The following is a 17,365-nucleotide window of genomic DNA, read 5'->3' as shown; positions in this document are numbered from 1 at the left end:
TATTTAGCAGCTCTTCGCTGCGAATGGCAATGGCACTGTTATCGATTAATCGGCCATCCCTATTGGCACAATGATAGTGGGTTTTTGTTTTTTGAAATTTTATTTCACACACTCCGTACATCGGTTACAAAAATCAGGATAGACCCTTAATCAATAATAATGCATCCTTGGGATTACTTGGTCGGCTGCTTCGCTTGCTTCTCCTTCTTGGCAGCCTCGGCCTCCGCCTGTACCTTTGTGTACTTCTCGATCAGCTTCTCCACATCGGGTTTCTCCAGGACACTGTATACGGTCTTATTGTCCACACGCTGCAGCGTGGCCATCTCGACCTTCTCCGGGGTCAGCTTGGTGGTGTCCAGGGTCATGCTCAGTACCTTGATGGCCAAATCCTTGGCGTCCGCCAGCGTCAGCTTCACGTTCTCCTTATCGGCCAGCTCCTGCTTCAGCATGGAGATCGCGGCACCGAAGTTGTTGCCAATACAGGTGGCCTTCCATCCGCCGTAGTTGCCGCTGGGATCCGACTGGTACAGTTGGTAGCCGTACTTGTTGTCCCATCCCATGTAGAGCAGCGAGACGCCGAAGGGACGCTTTCCGCCGTACTGAGTGTACGCCTGTTTGATGTCGCAGAGGTGCGACACCAGCTGCTCGCAGGGAATCACCTCGCCGTAGCTGAACTGGTAACGCTGGGCAATCAGACGCAGTTCTGAGGTCAGCACATTGGCATCGGAGGTGATGCCAGCCACCGAGCAGACCATGTTGCTGAGGGAAAACAAAGAGGCTTGGATAGAGATAGATTCGTAGAGAATGTAGTGGGTAATTAAGATCATGGCCAGTTAAATATATGGCCTGTGACCCTTGAATTCATCGTAGGATATACTACTGAAATTTCAACTCACTCGTTCAGGCGATAGATCTTCTCCGAAGGAATGGCGCTGTCCAGCAATTTGTTTGTGCTGCGGCACTCGGCTGCCAACAGGATGCCGTCCTCGGCGAGGATTCCGAGGCAGGTTCCGGCGTGCGAGATGGCCTCCATGGCGTACTCCACCTGGTACAAACGGCCCTCCGGCGAGAAGATCGTGGTGCGGGAATCATAGCGGCGAGCCTGGGAAAATACACGCAAGTCAATTACTACCACGATTGCTAGCCTTCAATGGTCATCGGCCCAATGGTGGCTCTCAGACCAATACCGGTCTTCTGGGCGCGGTACTTACCATTGCTAAGGAATATACCAATTTACAAGTTTATTTTGCAAAACGAACAGAATTTACTTGTCATTCAGTGTAGGGTTGCCAGACTGCCACACGAAGTGCGTCCAAAGCGGTACCAGGGCTGCAAACTAGATGGCGTTAGGGTGTTTCTATTTACCAGGGGTGGTGTGCACGTTTATCCACATATCGATATAAGGTATTAAAATCATTTTAACAAAGATCAATTTATAAGCCCTTTAAGATTGAGGTGTACTAAAACATAATATTTACTTGAATTAAACTTAAGAACTTGTGTCAAATTTAGAAAAATTGTATCCTTACTTCATAGCAAAAATTTAAAATAATTCATATATAAAATATATATATATAATAAACAGAAATTTATTATATATATATATATATATATATATATATTATATATATTATATATATATATATATATATATATATATATTATATATATTATATATATATATATTTAACAGAAATAGATAAGAGTAAATATTTCATGAAATCGTTGATAGGAAATCAGGAATTTCTACGATTTTTATTAAGCTTAATTATTAAGCACTATTTCCTGTTAATTTTCAAAAGGTACCATCTCTAGTAACGTCTCTGAAACCTTTCGATATAACCGATAAGTAATCAGCTTGTGTTGTCATTTTTTTAAAAGATGGGCGATCTGCTGAGCGTATGTGTGATGATTTAATTAATGATCAGCTTATAATCGCCATGATTGCAGAACTCGGAATTCTTCAAGAAGCTGGGAGTGGACAGCTCGAACCAGTGGATTCTGTACGATGAGCAGATGGAGATGTTCTTCAAGTTCCTGTCCGGGAACATCACGGATGCAAATATCCTCACAGAGCGACAGGTTCTGGAGCGGGAGGAGATGCAGCGGCGGGGCGAGTGGCTAAGTGCTTCGGATCGCGAGCTCAAGCTCCTGCAAATCGAGGCCGAAAGTCCGGGGCTTCTCAACTACAAGCAGCAGGATGTCGACGCCTTGACCATGAGCATTGAGGCGATCGAAGATGCCTCAAGGGATTATGCTACGCTTCTGGAAGATATGATGTAAGGGAAAAACTGTAACCTTCCTCATATATGTTCGATCGATGGTCAATCCACTTTTGCAGGACCACAAAGCACTCGATAACTAAGCACCTAGGCGAGGTGGAGTGCGTCACCGCCGAGTTGCAACTGAGGGAGAAGGATCTGATAGCCGAGTGCCAGTCCAAAGCCAAGCAACTGGAGGAACTGCAGCAGGAGAACTGCCGGCTAAGCGCCGAAGCCAAAAAGGCATTCACCGCCCCACAGTTGCCGCCTCTATTCATGCATCAACTGCCATTGGAGCAGTATTTCCACAAATGCGATTCATTTATGCAATACTTTACTCTGTATGTGAAGGAGAATTTTAAGATCCAGGACTATGATGAGTTCCAGAGCGCGGAGGAAGATCTTGGGCGCGAAAAGGCCAAGCTGGAGGACTTGGAACGTGGGTAAGCACAAAGGTTCTGTGCTAAAAACAATGCACATTAATTGATATGACCGTTTTTACAGCATCCAGTTTTATGCACTATCCTACATAAGAACAAAGGCCAAGGTGAAGGCCACGCAGTGTCTTATTGACCAGTTGGATCTTGGCAAGATTCACTGCCTCAGTTTAACGGACATGGCGCGTGAAATGCACGATCTGCAGCTGCTCAACGACTATCAACTGAGCAATACACACGATACGCTTTTAAACGATCTAACCATTCACATTCAGCAGCACACCCAGCGACGTATTGAGCTGGTTCTCTACGAGAACACTAAACTGAAGTTGGAAAGAGCTGTTCGACGTCATGAAAGCGACAAGAAGCTCACTAAAATCATCTCAGATGCTCTGTCCAATGCGGAATTGCTGTGGATTGCGATCCAACTGGACTGCGACAAGAAGCGCAACTGCCTGGACACTTCGGAGGAGTTGCGCGACCAAGCGCAGGCCACTTGGCAAAGAATCCAGACCATGCGCTCCATTAACGCCAGTTATCAGGGCATTTGTGCCCAGTTTGTGCAGGAGATTGCCAATTTGTTGTCAGCCCACTTGGGACAGAACATAAAGGCAACTGAGGCCAAGGCTTGTCTCTTCGAATACGAAAAGTTCGGTCGCCTGCTGTCTTACTCCTTTCAGAGCATGCTGAACCGAAAGTCGTGTGCTGCTGTTCAGGATCAACTGGCAGAACTGTAAGTTGCAATACTTAACTTTGATACAGATCGTTTAAGCTATTAATATTTTTTTTTAGCAAGCGCTTGGAGCAGACTTTGCGGCCGTTTGTCTATGATTCCCCATTGGAGCAGCCCATGTTTGAGAACGTTCGCTACTTGAGCGCCATATACAATGTCACCCAGCAGCAAACTCGCCTGGATGAGTCAGGGCGTTCCTTGCGAAAAGATTTCCTGGAAAATGTCGTGGGGCGCATTGTAAGTATACTAATTAACTATAAAATCATGGAATATAACATTTTAATGTTGTTTATCCTTTTAGGAGCGGGATAAACTGTATCGCTATAGCGTAGTCCTGTGGATTTGGTTTCTCACTGAGCCGCAGCGCATGATGCATGCAATTGATGAGGTCAAAAAGGCAGCCGCTGCAGTAATTCGTCCAGGTGGTGGTCTGCACCGCAAGTGAACTTAGTTGATTTAGAATCTGGTCAGTAAATAAATGTTAAATTATTCAAAAATAAACATTACGGCGTTGCTAGTCTAATAATAAGTCAATACACTAAATTTAGGGATGCTGTATAATGTGTGTATGTAAAGATTCTTAGGCAGCAACATGATTTACTTTTGCTTACGACTTTGGTAATTGTTTTCCCCCCTTTGAAATGCCTTTTCCCTGGGCTATCAGATTTGGGTTCACTAAACACCGGGCGTATTAAGGCAGCATCGTCTTAAAGCAGTCTACACGAGTGCCACCAAAGAGACGCATTAATTGCTGGCGGCACGCGACGGCGTTTCCAAGCGATTACCATTCAGATTTGGCCAAGGAGCAACAAGTGAGGCCATAAAACCTTGTTCGCCTAACCTAGAGATTCACTTTCCGTGCAGACGAAGTCATTTGCCCGCCGATTTGCAGGACTCTCATTGGCTGCCGGCATTCGGGCTGCAGGACGAGTTTTGCCGAGCAGAGGTCCTTGCGGATATAAAAGGACCAACAGTTGTGGCCACTGGTTCACTCGATTATCGTGCTTCGGGCCATCTTTCCCCTCGTGACTTCCGGTAATACAATTGGATAAAGTGAAGTGTTTGTGCAAAGTGTGTTTTTTTAGTCAAATAAACCTTAAAAAGTGCTTCTACAAAACATTAAATATTTGGACTGCTTTAAGGACTTTAAATTTAAAGGAGTACAGCAAAGAAGTGGAACATTTTAAAGCTTTAAATGGATAATTACTCGCAACTCATTACCCCTTAGTGCTATTTGAATTAATTTCAAATTTATATGTGACCCTTAAAACTCAAGTGCTGCTCGGCGAATTTGAAGATCTGGACAGATTTTTGGGTTCAAAAGGATATTAAGTCAGTGAATGGGATTTAATATTCATACTGCATGGGCTATAAGAGAATTAATGTCGCAATTCTGTTTTAAATTTAGTAATTTAAAAAGTTAAGGTGTTGAATGTGTAATGTAATTTTAAGGAGCAAATGCAATATTTTGCTAATAATTACCTAATTTAGACAAATTCTTCAAAAGAACAAATATTTGTTCTTGTATCTAGTTACAGCTAAGTTAGCCACTTAGGTCCAGACTTATTGGATATTTTGTGTTTAATAGTTAGACTCCACGAAATGCATCTGCTTGGGATCAGCATCCACTTCTTCTTCCTGATGTACGTCAACTGCTTTAGTGCCCATCCGAATCCCAGGCGCAATGATATAACCTGGGATGATCTGAACAAGGATATTAGTTTGGACTCCACTACTTCCTTGGCGGGGCTCAATGCCAGTGATGCGGGCCTAGAGCAAAGAATGTACGAGAGGAGCAGGGAATCCAAGTCTACGCAGCTTTCTAGATACACTGAGGTGGGCGAAATGGGCTCCACAATGCGTGTCTATAACGTTGGCGTTCTGATGGCTTCTCATTTGGGTGAGTGCTCTGATAGTTGGCTTCAGATTTAATGGCTCATCAATTGGACTAGATTCTCCATTCGATCTGGAGCGTTGTGGACCGGCCGTTGACTTGGCCTTGGATGAGATTAACAAGGTTTTCCTGAAGCCTCACAACATAACACTACTGAAAAAGAAGGGAAGGTTGGTACATCTAATTCTGTGAGTTCTACTCGTACCACCACCTATCAAGTTCTTATTTATGTTAGCTATCCATCCTGTTCGGGTGCTCGGGCTCCTGGACTGGCTGCGGACATGTACTTCCAGGACGACGTAATCGCGTTTATTGGACCAGCCTGCGCCTTTGCCCTTGAGCCGGTGGCACGTTTGGCCGCCTATTGGAACAAGCCCATCATCACCGGCATGGGAGATCAGGTGAGAGCAGCGGATTCAGGGCCAGAATATCCAAGTCGCGTGTCAGGACACGCAGCACGCCGCTTTTAATAATGTGGCCTCCAGCCTGAGCTTCAGACTAATCCACATACCCTTGTGCCACATCCAGAAGTAATCACATTTAGCCAGCTTAATTGTGCTGGTCGTACTCTTGACATTGGCAATTAAATGCCTTTTGGCCCGCTCTTTAATTTGCATTTAAGTTTGCCCGTATTATTGACAAATGGCAATCTCCCCCTATTTCGCCCACCTGCTGCTAGCCGCCTTCCTCGGAAGGTGAGCTGACGGTCACTTCCGGAATCCTGGGAAGGATACACAAGTGGAAGAATGAGAATACGGTAAGTTTTGCGCGGGGAAGTTCATGGATTGTAGTTTAAATTAAATAACATTTAATCTCTGGCCTGGTTTTCCGGTTTGTTCGGCTGCTGCTCCTTGCAGGGCATGTTCAAGGACAAGTCCAAGTACCCGACGCTCACCCGGATGTCCTACTGCCAGTGCCGCCTCATCCTGGTCTTTGCCAGCGTCATTCGGCAGTTCAACTGGAATCACGTTGCCCTGCTGGTGGACAGATCGGAGCTCTTCTCGTGGACGGTGGGCAAGAATCTGGAGTACGGTCTGCGGCAGGAGGGACTCTTGAGCTTCGTCAAGGAGCTCAACGGCAACGAGGAGGAGGTGTACGAAAACTATCTAAAGGACGCCAGCATGTATGCCAGAGGTAAGATTAGGTAGATTATACGATTATATACGCAGGTTTTAAACTTTCCTCGTCAGTGGTCATCCTGTCGGTTCGCGGCGTTCTTGTGCGAAAATTCATGTTGGCAGCCCACAGCCTGGGCATGACCAATGGCGAGTGGGTGTTCCTGGACGTGGAAATCTTTCAGAGCGAATACTGGGGCGACAAGGGTTGGGAGATGAAGGATGAGCACGATGCCAAGGCGCGGAAGGCATACGAAGCCCTCCTGAGAGTCAGTCTCCTGCAGCCGACAAGTCCCAAGTTCCAGGACTTTGCCGACAATGTGAGGGAGAATGCGCTCTACGATTACAACTACACGTTTGGCGAGGGCGAGGAGGTGAACTTCTTTATTGGAGCCTTCTACGATGGCGTCTACCTGCTGGGAATGGCCTTGAACGAGACCCTCACCGAGGGTGGTGACATCCGGGATGGGGTCAACATCACCAGGCGGATGTGGAATCGCACCTTCGAAGGTATCACGGGGCACGTGCGCATCGACGACAACGGTGACCGGGATGCTGATTACTCCATTCTCGATCTGGATCCCATCAATGGAAAGTTCTCCGTTGTGGCCCATTATTCCGGTGTTCACAAGTAAGAGTATCTCAGCGAAGTTTCAAGGAAAGGTAGCATAATTATTTTACTATTTTCTGCAGAGTATATTCGGCTGTTCATGGCAAGAAGATACATTGGCCTGGTGGTCGTGAGGAGCCACCGCCGGATGTGCCACCCTGTGGCTTCCTGGGCAATTCTACAGACTGTGTCGGAAACTGTAAGATACATCCGCGAATATAAGACATCGGTATTATATATTATATTATATATCCTTATGACAGTTTCTACCATTATGTACTCCGTGTTTGGATTGCTTCTTTTTCTGGGCCTTGTTTTTCTGGTCATCTGTCTTCTGCAAAAGTAAGTTACTCCACGTAGTATCAATATTTTGTTTATTTATACTGGCACTGATTTCAGGCAGATGAAGCTCAGCAAGGAGCTGAATAATATGTCCTGGCGCGTACGACCCGATGATGTCCTCATCGAGATGGGCGGCATGTTTGGTTCGAAGGGAGGCTTGCAGCGCCTGGATGTGGAGAACATATCGCTGCAGCAGTTCGGTATCCATTCGGGACGCGCATCGATAGCCAGCTTCACGTCGCTGCCGCCGCAAGTGTACACCACCATTGGCCAGTTCAAGGGCGAACGGGTGGCCATCAAGAAGGTGAACGTGAAGAAGGTGGACCTGACGCCGCAGCTCCTTTGGGAGATCAAGCAGGCGCGGGATGTGAGCCACGAGAATACGGTGCGTTTCGTGGGCGCCTGCATCGATCTGCCGCGACCCACCGTGCTCATCCTCACCGAATATTGCTCGAGGGGCAGTCTGAAGGATGTGCTGGAGAACGAGGCCATCGAGTTGGACTGGAACTTTCGCATGTCTCTCATCCACGACATTGTCAAGGGCATGAACTATCTGCACAATAGCGATGTGGCTGCCCATGGAAAGCTGAGGTCTTGCAATTGCCTGATAGACGGACGATTCGTTCTCAAGATCTCCGACTTTGGACTGAGAACGCTGACCACGCCCTCTGATTTTGTGCGGGATCAGAACTACTACCTCAGTGAGTTCCAAAGACATCAAATCAGTTTCCTTTTACTGAGTGGTGCATATTATTGCAGAGCTCTTGTGGATTGCTCCCGAACTGCTTCCACTGACCACCATACCTGGTTGCTGTCCAGCCACGCAGCGCGGCGATGTGTACTCCTTTGGCATTATTCTGGAGGAGATCGTCAACCGTGGTGGACCCTACCAGGAGGCGCGCCAGCAGATGGACGTTCACACGATCCTGCACAAGGTGCGCCAGTGCAATGGATTCCGTCCGCTCATCAGAGAACGCGAGTGTCCACCTGATCTGCTGGAGCTAATGGAGAAGTGCTGGGCAGACAATCAGGAGGAGCGGCCCACTTTCTCCACCATACGCAGTAATATTCGCACCATAATGAAGTAAGTGTCCTTGGTATCTTATCTTGGTATCTTAGTTATAAGCAATTTTAAACACCTGCAGAGGCTTCTGTGAGAATCTAATGGATGATCTACTGAATCGCATGGAGCAGTATGCCAACAATCTCGAGAGTCTCGTGGAGGAGAAAACCCGCCAGTTGAGCCTGGAAAAGCAGCGTACGGAGGAGCTGCTCTACCAAATCCTGCCGCGTCCTGTGGCCCAGCAACTGATGGCCGGCGATCTTGTGGAGCCGGAGGAGTTCAGCAGCGTGACCATATACTTTAGTGACATCGTTGGCTTCACCGAACTGTGCGCCCGTAGCAGTCCCATGGACGTGGTCAACTTCCTGAATGACTTGTATAGCACATTTGACCGAATCATTGGCTTCTACGACGTCTACAAAGTGGAAACGATTGGTGATGCCTATCTGGTGGTTTCTGGATTGCCGGAGCCCAATGGTGACAAGCATGCCCGCGAGATTGCTCTAATGGCCCTGGACATCCTACGAGCAGTCAGCTCCTTCAATCTCCGCCATAAACCGGAATACAAGATACAGATTCGCATTGGGATGCATTCGGGTTCCGTGTGCGCCGGAGTCGTGGGCAAGAAGATGCCGCACTACTGTTTGTTTGGCGACACGGTCAACACGGCGTCGAGAATGGAGAGCACTGGCCAGCCGGGCAAGATACATGTGTCCTCGGCCACCAAGGCCATCCTGGACAAGTTCGGCACCTTCCAAATGGAGCAGCGCGGCGATGTCGAGCTAAAGGGCAAGGGCACGGTCACCACCTACTGGCTGAATAGCACCTCCGAGGGCGAGGCGCGTCCTCCGACTCCGCAGATCCTGACCACCGATGAGGTGCCCTTCCCGCTGCTCTTCGCCGGCATGGGAAAGTAGTCATTCTAGTTTTGATCGCTTAAAAGTCAGTATTATTTGAAGGGTCTCACAGATGTCCCATCCACAATTTTATTCGAAAATTTAATGTTTGTGTGGAGAAAACTACAATAACTTCATTAAGCACACTTACCTGATAAACATTTTCTCAGAAAAATATTTTATACTGTATTGAATTAAAGAGAACAATCGCTTTTAATGTTTTACAAAAAAAAAAATGATTTTGTCCTTTTTGCGCGGGAAAAGCGTAGTGGAAAGCTCTTAAAAATGGCATGATATACGGTCACATATCCTGGGAGGAAGCTTTTCATCCGTTTTTCCAGCTCCGGCGCCATCAGCTGTTCGAGCTGAAAGCGCTTTTCCGCGGGGTAGGAAATCGGTATTTGCGCATAGCCGAAGAAAAAGGAATAGGCACAAAAACAAAGTTCTCGAAAAGCGGAAAATAAAAAGTTAAATGAGTCCTTCAGTCAAGCCAATTGCACATTGAGTATGAGCAACAATCATCCTTGGAAGGATGTGCTGATGAAGAACGCGGTCATGTAGTTGCAGTGTAGATACCCGGGTGGACAAACAGATACAGATACACACAACATCAGAATCTAGCGAATCGCGAGCACATCCTGCACACTCGCCATGAAGGTGTTCCGACTGCGTCTGGTCAAGCTGCTGCTGCTCGGATTTCTGCTGGCCAATCTGGTGTTTCTCTATTACACGTGGAACACGCTGCTCTGGCGGCGGATAAGTAGGGCTCTGTCCGGTGAATCTCAGCCGGCAGAGGAACCGCCAAAGGCCGCCAAGCTGTCGCCCAAGGAGAAGCTGCGCAATGCCAACAAACACATACGCAAGTCCATCACCATCGTGTTCTATGGCCACTACAACTTTGAGCAGGATCTGAAGGCATCGATCGACAGCATCCTGGACGTGATACCCAACATGCCCATCCTGGTGCTTCAGGATGGCGGTGCCGAGTACGCCTATCCGCCGGTCAACTACGAACGGAACCTAACCGCCGGCGAGGAGCGCACCGTGCTATTCCAGAGTCTGTCCTTCGATGTGCGGCGAACGCGGCAGGAGCTGAATCCCTTGGCGTCCATTCGGACCAAATACGCTCTCATCATGCCGGACGGCGTGCGGCTGAACAGCAAGAACATCCTGCAGAAGATTCTGCGCGAGATCAACTCCATGGGCCTGCCGGGTCAGCCCAAGGAGCAGCGACCTCCAGTGCCGCCGGAGCAGTTGGTGCGACGCATGGTGCTAGTACCCTTCGCCGGCAATCTGAAGTCCTTCAGCAGCTGCGTCAAGATGAACCTGGATTTGCCCGACTGGACACTGGAGCTGGTGGCAACCAACGATACGAGACGATGTGATTTGGTGGGTAAAATTCAGGGATATGGTTTATAAGTTGCAAAAATAATGTATGTTCTTAACAGTTCCTGCAGAAGCACGCAATCCTGTTGGATGCAGCTGCTCTGGCAGCCATGCCCGAGCCCTTCTCCCTGCCCTTTCCGGAAATGCTCTACATGCAGGCCAAGATAGCCAATCTCTCGGTGAGTACTTTTTTATGCTTGTTTCCCAGCACCAATAACAACTGAAATCCTGTCCAGACCACGGTGTTCCCGCAAGCCTTTCAAGAGGGACGGCGTCTATTCGCCTCCTTTCACACCAAACAGCGGAGGATGGACCTGCGCCGTCGGCAGTTCCGTGAGATGTACAAGAAACTGCAGATCAAGCGGATCGTGAGAAGGGCATACAGAGTGCCAGGAAAGGCTCAGGCCCGGGAGGTTTGGGGTCAGGGTCACGGCTTGGTCCTGGATGGTCAGTTCTCGTCCTCGAACACCTCGCTGCCCCTGATCACCGACATCGATCTGTTCGGCTGCGAGCGGACCACCAAGTCCTGCATAGGCAGTGTCTATAACGAGAGACCGTACTACTCCTACCTGGGCAAGCATACGCCACCGTGCTGCCTGGACAAGCTGAGGACGACCTTCAACCATGTGCTGGAGGAGTTCGAGAACGTGGGCATACGCTACTGGCTGGACAACCGAGCCCTGCAGAGCGCCATCGAAACCAATCACCTGTCTCCGGATGCCTACGACATCGACATTAGCTTCAATGTCCAGGACCTGGAGCGATCCAATGCGATGAAGAAGTCGCAGAGCAAGCCCTATGTGGACAACGAGGGTTTCTATTGGATTAAGGCCACCGATGGCCATCATTTCCGCGTCCAGTTCTCAAAGCCCAACCAGGTGGGCGTCAACCTACTGCCCTATTCCATCAGTGGAACGGAGGCGAAGGCCAGTGGCTTCTTCGGCTGGAAGGCCAGAAGCTTCTCGGCGGACTACCTGCATCCGATGTCCACGGTGCTCTTTCTGGGCAAGAGCGTTATGTGCCCAAACAATGTACTGGAGTATCTGGAGGAGAAGCGCATCCGGGTGAAGTCCGCCGACTTGGATGCGGATGAGGATTGAGGCAGCTTTATTTAAAAATATAGTTTTAAAAAACACAAAATGTCTGTGAAAAGGATATTTTAATTTTTTTTTGCTAAACGAAATCGTGATTATTAAGGAATTATAGGATGCAGCCAATTAAAGTAAGCTATTAGTTCAGATTCTTGATATTAATGTTGTTTTAAAATCAATATACTAAACATCCGACTGAACGAACAATCCCTACAAATTTCATTTATATGAAATATCATTTTTAAAGTACAATGTTTTCAACTAGCATTATAATGTATCCTAATCTTCTTATGATCCTAAGATCTACAAAAACTACTTAAAAACGGATTTGATCGTAGTTGTTTCTATAATTTATTTCGTTTTTAAGCATATATACAATTTTGTGACTATATATACATTGCTTCTAAGTTCCTTTTGTTGGTTGATAGCAAATTTTTGTTAGATGGATAGAAACATAGCGTAACACAAGACGGATGAATCAGGATTCTTTCAGAACCAGCAGATAATCTATATGTGTAAAATATAATACATCAACTCTGAAAACAGTGTGTTTCTGGAATTGGTTAAAAGTTGGGATTTAACTTCGCACGGTTGTGGCTGCATCGGGCACCGCAGTTGAACCTTCCGGAAGTTCCCGCACCAGGGAAAGCAGCTTCTCCAACTTGCCAATCTGGAGGGTGTTCTGGTCGAGATACAGCTGCTTCTTCGGCGGCTTCACCATCATCCGGAGATTGGGCGATAGCTTCAGCGAAGTGGTGACGCCCCTAAAGACAGAAATTGGAATATATAAATATATATTGCCTATATAGATTGAATACTTGGTATGGTGCTTACTTCTCATCGCCCACCACAATGAAGGCGAGCTTCTCGTTGAAGGATAACCTGGTGAGCTTGTTCTTTCGCTTGGGCACCACGGCCTGGATGCAGATGGCCTTGTACTTATTCACATTTAGGTCGAAAACGTGGACCTTGCCCTCGGTGGTCACCGCTGCGAAGACGGTGCTCGAGTAAGGTGCCCACTTGACATCGCCAACGGCGGCACCAAGATCGAATATGAACAGCGGATCTGGACGCATATCCTCCCACACCTTGACCATCCAGTCGGCGCCACAGGACACGAAGATGTTGCTGTTGAAGCGATTGAAGTCAATGCGATAGACGGACATGTTGTGGGCATAGTAGGTCATCAGGTATTTGGAGCTGAACGCCGTGCTGCACTTGTAGATGTAACCACACTCGGTGCCCACCAGAAATATCTTATTATCCACTGGATGGAACACCATGCAGGATCCTCCGCTCTTCAGCGTGACCTTTGTGCCATCTGGTCCGTCAACCAGTCCGTTTTCGCGGTACAATGTGATGATGGTGGTTACCCACAGTTTGTTCTGCATGAGAATCCAGTTGAAGACGCGCCCATCGGAGGACACCGAAAAGAAGTTCACCTCGCCATCGGCCATGTCCAAACCCCACTTGATCTGCCACACGCACTCGCCGTGCTTGCAGTTGACTCCTCTGGACACATAGAGTGGTTCCTTGCAGTCCTCGCGCAGATTGTAGACCGCCACATTGCCGTCATAGAGACCGATTACGGCCAGGAAAGGATACGTTGGGTGGATGTCACAGCACATGACACCACAGTCGGTTTGAACTGAAAGAGATGAAATGCAATGATCCATGAGTTCGAGAGGAAGGATTGGCCGGACTGGGACTCACTTATATAGTCCGGGAATGAGGGATTCTTAACGGTGAACAGACACAAGTAACCCTCATTGGTCTGCTTCATGAAGTCATCTGAGGAGGAGGAGAAACCATTCAAAAAGTTTTCATCAAAAGGGTACATTTTCAATATTTACGCGATCCGAAACAGACGGCGAAGAGATCATAGTAGCTCGGATTGAACAGGATGTCGGTGACGTTCATCTTCTTGGTCTTGTCGTACTGAAACTTCCAGAGTGGCAGCAGGTTGCCCTCACCCTCACGAAACTCATCAGCCGGATCCTCCCAGTAGCGATAGTCGTGGGCGATGTCATCGTAGATATTCTGATTGATCATGCGCTCGAGTATCTGCCAGCATTTGAGATACTTCTTGTTGAGCTGCTCGGCAATGGCCGACTTATCCCGGAACTTCTTCTCCCTCTTGCCGCGCTTGCGCTCCTCCTTCTTGGTGCCGTCCTTCTGGGACTCCGCAAAGTTCTCCATATAGGAATCATAGATGACCCACTGCAGCACATTGGCTCCAAACTGGGAACGGGGTGGGGGTATGGTCTGGGTGTCTACATTCTAGGAGAAGGAATGGTATCCAGGAGAAATTCAATGAATATCTAAAACTTGTATTACTTACCCTTTTGGGATTTGTGTAGGTGAGGGCACCACGTTCGCAGTAGTTGAACTGGTTGATTAGCTTGCGTTTCTTGGATGAAACGGCCGCCGCTTGGTGGGCGGGCTCATCGTCCTCCTGGCGGGCAGCAGCACCCTCTCCCTCGCCTTCGCCCTCGCCCTCATCGCCTTCGGTGCCCTTGGCCTCCTCGTCGTCCTCCTCCTCGACATCCTCGTCTTCTACGGCGGCGTCCTTTGCGCTTTATTAGTACCAAGGATTCAAATGAATGGGTTGTTATGACATGGTGGCACTACTTACGTGGCCCCATCATCATCCTCCTCGCCCTCTCCCTCCTCACCGTCGACGTTATCCGTCTCGCGCTGCTCCACCACAGTGTAGTTGGGCATGGGCAGTGGGTAGCCAATCTCGTCGGACTCCTCGATCTGACGGCGACCCTCATCGGAGTCCACGTGAAGTGAGTTGCCGGCAAAGGCGATTAGGGTGACCGTATTGCCGGGCAACGGAGCCGGAACAAACTCGCCTTCCTTGAAGCTATAGACCACGAGATTGCGAACGATGTTCGTGTTGGTGGGAGTCAGCACCTTGGTGATCTCCTCGCCCAGTTCCGCCTCGGTGAGATCGAGCTGGTCATCGGGCTTGAGCAGCTGGCGCGACTTCATCCAGGCATCGAAGTCATCGGCATCGCCGCCACCACCGCCGGGGCCATCTGTCTTGTTCTTGGAGGTCCTCAGCTGGGGAAATTGGAACAACAGTATGACTAACTCACTGCACAGGTTGAGAGTATGGACTTTTCCAGAGTGTGGTGCAGCATGCAACATTCCACTGAAGGTGCCACAAAAAAGAAACGAAGCTAGGAGCGGGATCCTTGGGAGTGGCCACTTACCTGACTCCACAGCCGACATGGACTACCTTAAGATGTGGGTGGTGCAAACTAGTTTTTGGGGCAGGTGTGGGGAGGAATCATGAGGGAGGAGAACCAAGCATTATGCGGCATGCGACTTGAAAGTAGATATATACATATATCCAAATATCGGTTGATAGGGACAACTCCCAACGGAGGCGTTACCTCGTCGCCATCACAATCGCTGCTCTGGCTGGCGATCTCAGGATCCTCCACAGGATCGCCGGTTCCAGCGGCACTAGCAACCTCTGACATTACGGTGGGCTATATATGATCTATGATCTGTGGTCTGAGATGGAGAGCTACGACTACGAGTTCAGTTTTAGTTTCGAGAAAACGACTACGGGTTGTATTTACAAGTCGTACAGTACATATGGAAAGATATCGGTTATATATTATATAGTACGTTAGACACAGACAGGCACTTGTGGTATTTACATATCCCTAAAGTGCAGTGAGTTTCAGAACCAGATATTATAGTAAATATGCAAGCGAATTCCATTTAGAAAGCTATACGAATGGAGATGACTGCCATCCGGATGCACTGATTCTGAGACGCACTGCAGCCACACTCACAGGCACACAGATCTACTCGGTTAGCTAAGAGTTGCTAGTGGGTATGCAATCTAGTGGTCATATACCGCCATGGCCTTGTTGGCTAGCTTCCACATCCTGGTAGATATTTAAATTTCTTTTGGGGCGAGAATGAACTCAGTTCGGAAATGTTGAAGGAAGCCGGGAAATCTGCGCGGCGAGAACGGCGAGCCAAGACTGAGGCCAGACCCAAAAAAGGAGCCTCAGCTCTTGGAGCCAAGACATTCGTGATGACGTTCGCCACGTCAGCGGCCTCTTCACCGGCGAAGGCGAACAACTTTCCGGCCTGACGTCACAAACAGGATGAGGTGGAATAAACAAATTGCACACACAACTCGATTAGCAGGTCCTGGAAATAAGTGGGGGTGGAGTGTTGGAGAGGAAGGATGTGGGGTATAACAGCGGGCCAGATTGGCTCTTACATAAAAACATATTTATTTTGATGTGCATCCAAATGGATAAGGTGAGCCTAGGGTCGTATACCTGAGTGATTTATCGACTCTTTTATTGCGTTGCGCCTGATGAGCCTTCGACACTCACATCCTGCAAATTCCAGTCCCCATGGGCCCAATAGCCAAATAAATTGGTAGCTGTAACTAAATTGCAAGGACCCGATAGGACCTCTGTCTCCGCATTTTTTAGCTTGGCACGCACATGGTGGCAGCTACTCATCCGCTACTCCGCTACTCCTTCGCCGGAGCGCCGGATGGGTCCGGAAATTGCAAATTATGTTCCGTGACAAAGTTCCATCAAGGAGAGCTGCCTGGCGGAGCCAGCTTTCAGGCAAACTTATTAAAAAGTAAGCGCAAATAGGCGCAAACAAGTTTTAAACACAAAAATAGACGTTGTACCGCAGCAAGGACCTCGAATTTCGTCACAACGCCGCCAGCTTTCGTGGCGAAAGGATGTGTGCTCGTGCGGAGTGTAAGGTGCATGGAGTTCAGAATATTTAAGGGTATTTATGTGCGGTGTTATTTCTACTTTACTTACTTTTCCCTTCACCTGCTTGCCGTCACCTTTTCCCGGTTTTGTGGCCATTTTACTGGCGGTTTCTTCGGTTTTTTTTCACAGATAATCTTCAAGTTTTAGAAAGAACTTTATGCCTGAAATTTAAAAAAATCGTTTCAACAACCGAAATTGTGTTTGTGATTTCTGTTTGATTTCCTGACAGTGACCTCAAAGATGTTTTGATGCGTGCGTATTTCACATAATCAGAGCCAACTGAGCCCTTACTTTACGTAATCCTGTGGGGAAGGACCTTTCTGCCAATCCTTTGCTATAATGGCTTTGTTTGTTTCAGTTTCTATAGAAATTTGGCCATCGACCTACGCACACGGTTACCATCGCCATTTGCATATCGATTAGATACAGGAAAGGTCCTTTAACAAAGGCAAGTCCTGCCATTTTTGCCAAGGAGTTGCTAAACTTAATGTGAAATTTGGATATACTTTGATTAACTTTATACGCTCAGTTTTGTTGTTAACTTTTGTGGCGTTTTATATAAGCTATAATATGTACAACAAGTAAATTAACATTTTGATTTGCTGTTTAGATCCAGCAGGATAAAGATATCCGATATATCATCACAGATATAATTTTAGAACTACTTCAAAGTTATGTATGTTAAAATGTCAGTGCATAACTACCGCGTCAAATTTCCTTTTATAGAGAAATATGTTTCATATATAATATAATAAATTCAAT

The 17,365-nt window shown here is 47.7% G+C and overlaps 5 protein-coding genes across 8 annotated transcripts; 3 read left to right on the top strand and 2 right to left on the bottom strand.

Annotated features, from left to right (window-relative positions):
* Positions 1-86: 86 nt before the first annotated feature.
* Positions 87-1,305, bottom strand: Prosalpha3 (Proteasome alpha3 subunit). The gene is made up of 3 exons (NM_057343.5): positions 1,212-1,305; positions 897-1,102; positions 87-759 (listed from the first exon to the last, which is right to left on the bottom strand). Exons 1-3 carry the CDS (start codon positions 1,212-1,214, stop codon positions 174-176), a joined length of 795 nt encoding a protein of 264 aa, NP_476691.1. The 5' UTR covers positions 1,215-1,305; the 3' UTR covers positions 87-173.
* Positions 1,306-1,823: 518 nt separating this feature from the next.
* On the top strand, positions 1,824-3,929 carry dgt3 (dim gamma-tubulin 3). Its single transcript, NM_137689.5, has 6 exons — positions 1,824-1,899; positions 1,951-2,279; positions 2,342-2,704; positions 2,766-3,431; positions 3,491-3,668; positions 3,733-3,929. The coding sequence occupies exons 1-6, from the start codon at positions 1,882-1,884 to the stop codon at positions 3,874-3,876; spliced, it is 1,698 nt and encodes a 565-aa protein (NP_611533.2). The 5' UTR covers positions 1,824-1,881; the 3' UTR covers positions 3,877-3,929.
* Positions 3,930-5,033: 1,104 nt separating this feature from the next.
* Positions 5,034-9,372, top strand: CG3216 (uncharacterized protein; the record flags this gene model as incomplete). 2 transcript variants are annotated; one of them, NM_166415.2, is made up of 11 exons in its annotated part: positions 5,034-5,331; positions 5,384-5,495; positions 5,561-5,726; positions 6,005-6,082; positions 6,183-6,459; positions 6,516-7,071; positions 7,134-7,249; positions 7,314-7,392; positions 7,450-8,093; positions 8,152-8,476; positions 8,538-9,372. In NM_166415.2, 11 exons carry the CDS (start codon positions 5,034-5,036, stop codon positions 9,370-9,372), a joined length of 3,486 nt encoding a protein of 1,161 aa, NP_726013.2. The 2 variants fall into 2 exon arrangements, with proteins under 2 accessions (NP_726013.2, NP_611532.2); NM_137688.2 differs by lacking the exons at positions 7,134-7,249; positions 7,314-7,392.
* Positions 9,373-9,704: 332 nt separating this feature from the next.
* On the top strand, positions 9,705-12,367 carry CG15651 (uncharacterized protein). Its single transcript, NM_137687.3, has 3 exons — positions 9,705-10,740; positions 10,800-10,916; positions 10,974-12,367. The coding sequence occupies exons 1-3, from the start codon at positions 10,003-10,005 to the stop codon at positions 11,835-11,837; spliced, it is 1,719 nt and encodes a 572-aa protein (NP_611531.2). The 5' UTR covers positions 9,705-10,002; the 3' UTR covers positions 11,838-12,367.
* CG9313 (uncharacterized protein) lies at positions 12,162-17,304 on the bottom strand. 3 transcript variants are annotated; one of them, NM_001299727.1, is given in 7 exon segments: positions 12,162-12,592; positions 12,663-13,476; positions 13,542-13,619; positions 13,682-14,108; positions 14,170-14,404; positions 14,464-14,894; positions 16,652-17,304. In NM_001299727.1, coding segments are annotated over 7 exon segments (2,220 nt in total). In that variant the 5' UTR covers positions 16,700-17,304; the 3' UTR covers positions 12,162-12,405.
* Positions 17,305-17,365: the final 61 nt, after the last annotated feature.

This window comes from Drosophila melanogaster, chromosome 2R (genome assembly GCF_000001215.4).
Source record: "Drosophila melanogaster chromosome 2R".
NCBI classification, from domain to species: Eukaryota; Metazoa; Arthropoda; class Insecta; order Diptera; family Drosophilidae; genus Drosophila; species Drosophila melanogaster.
This window is presented reverse-complemented; position numbering and strand designations above follow the sequence as displayed.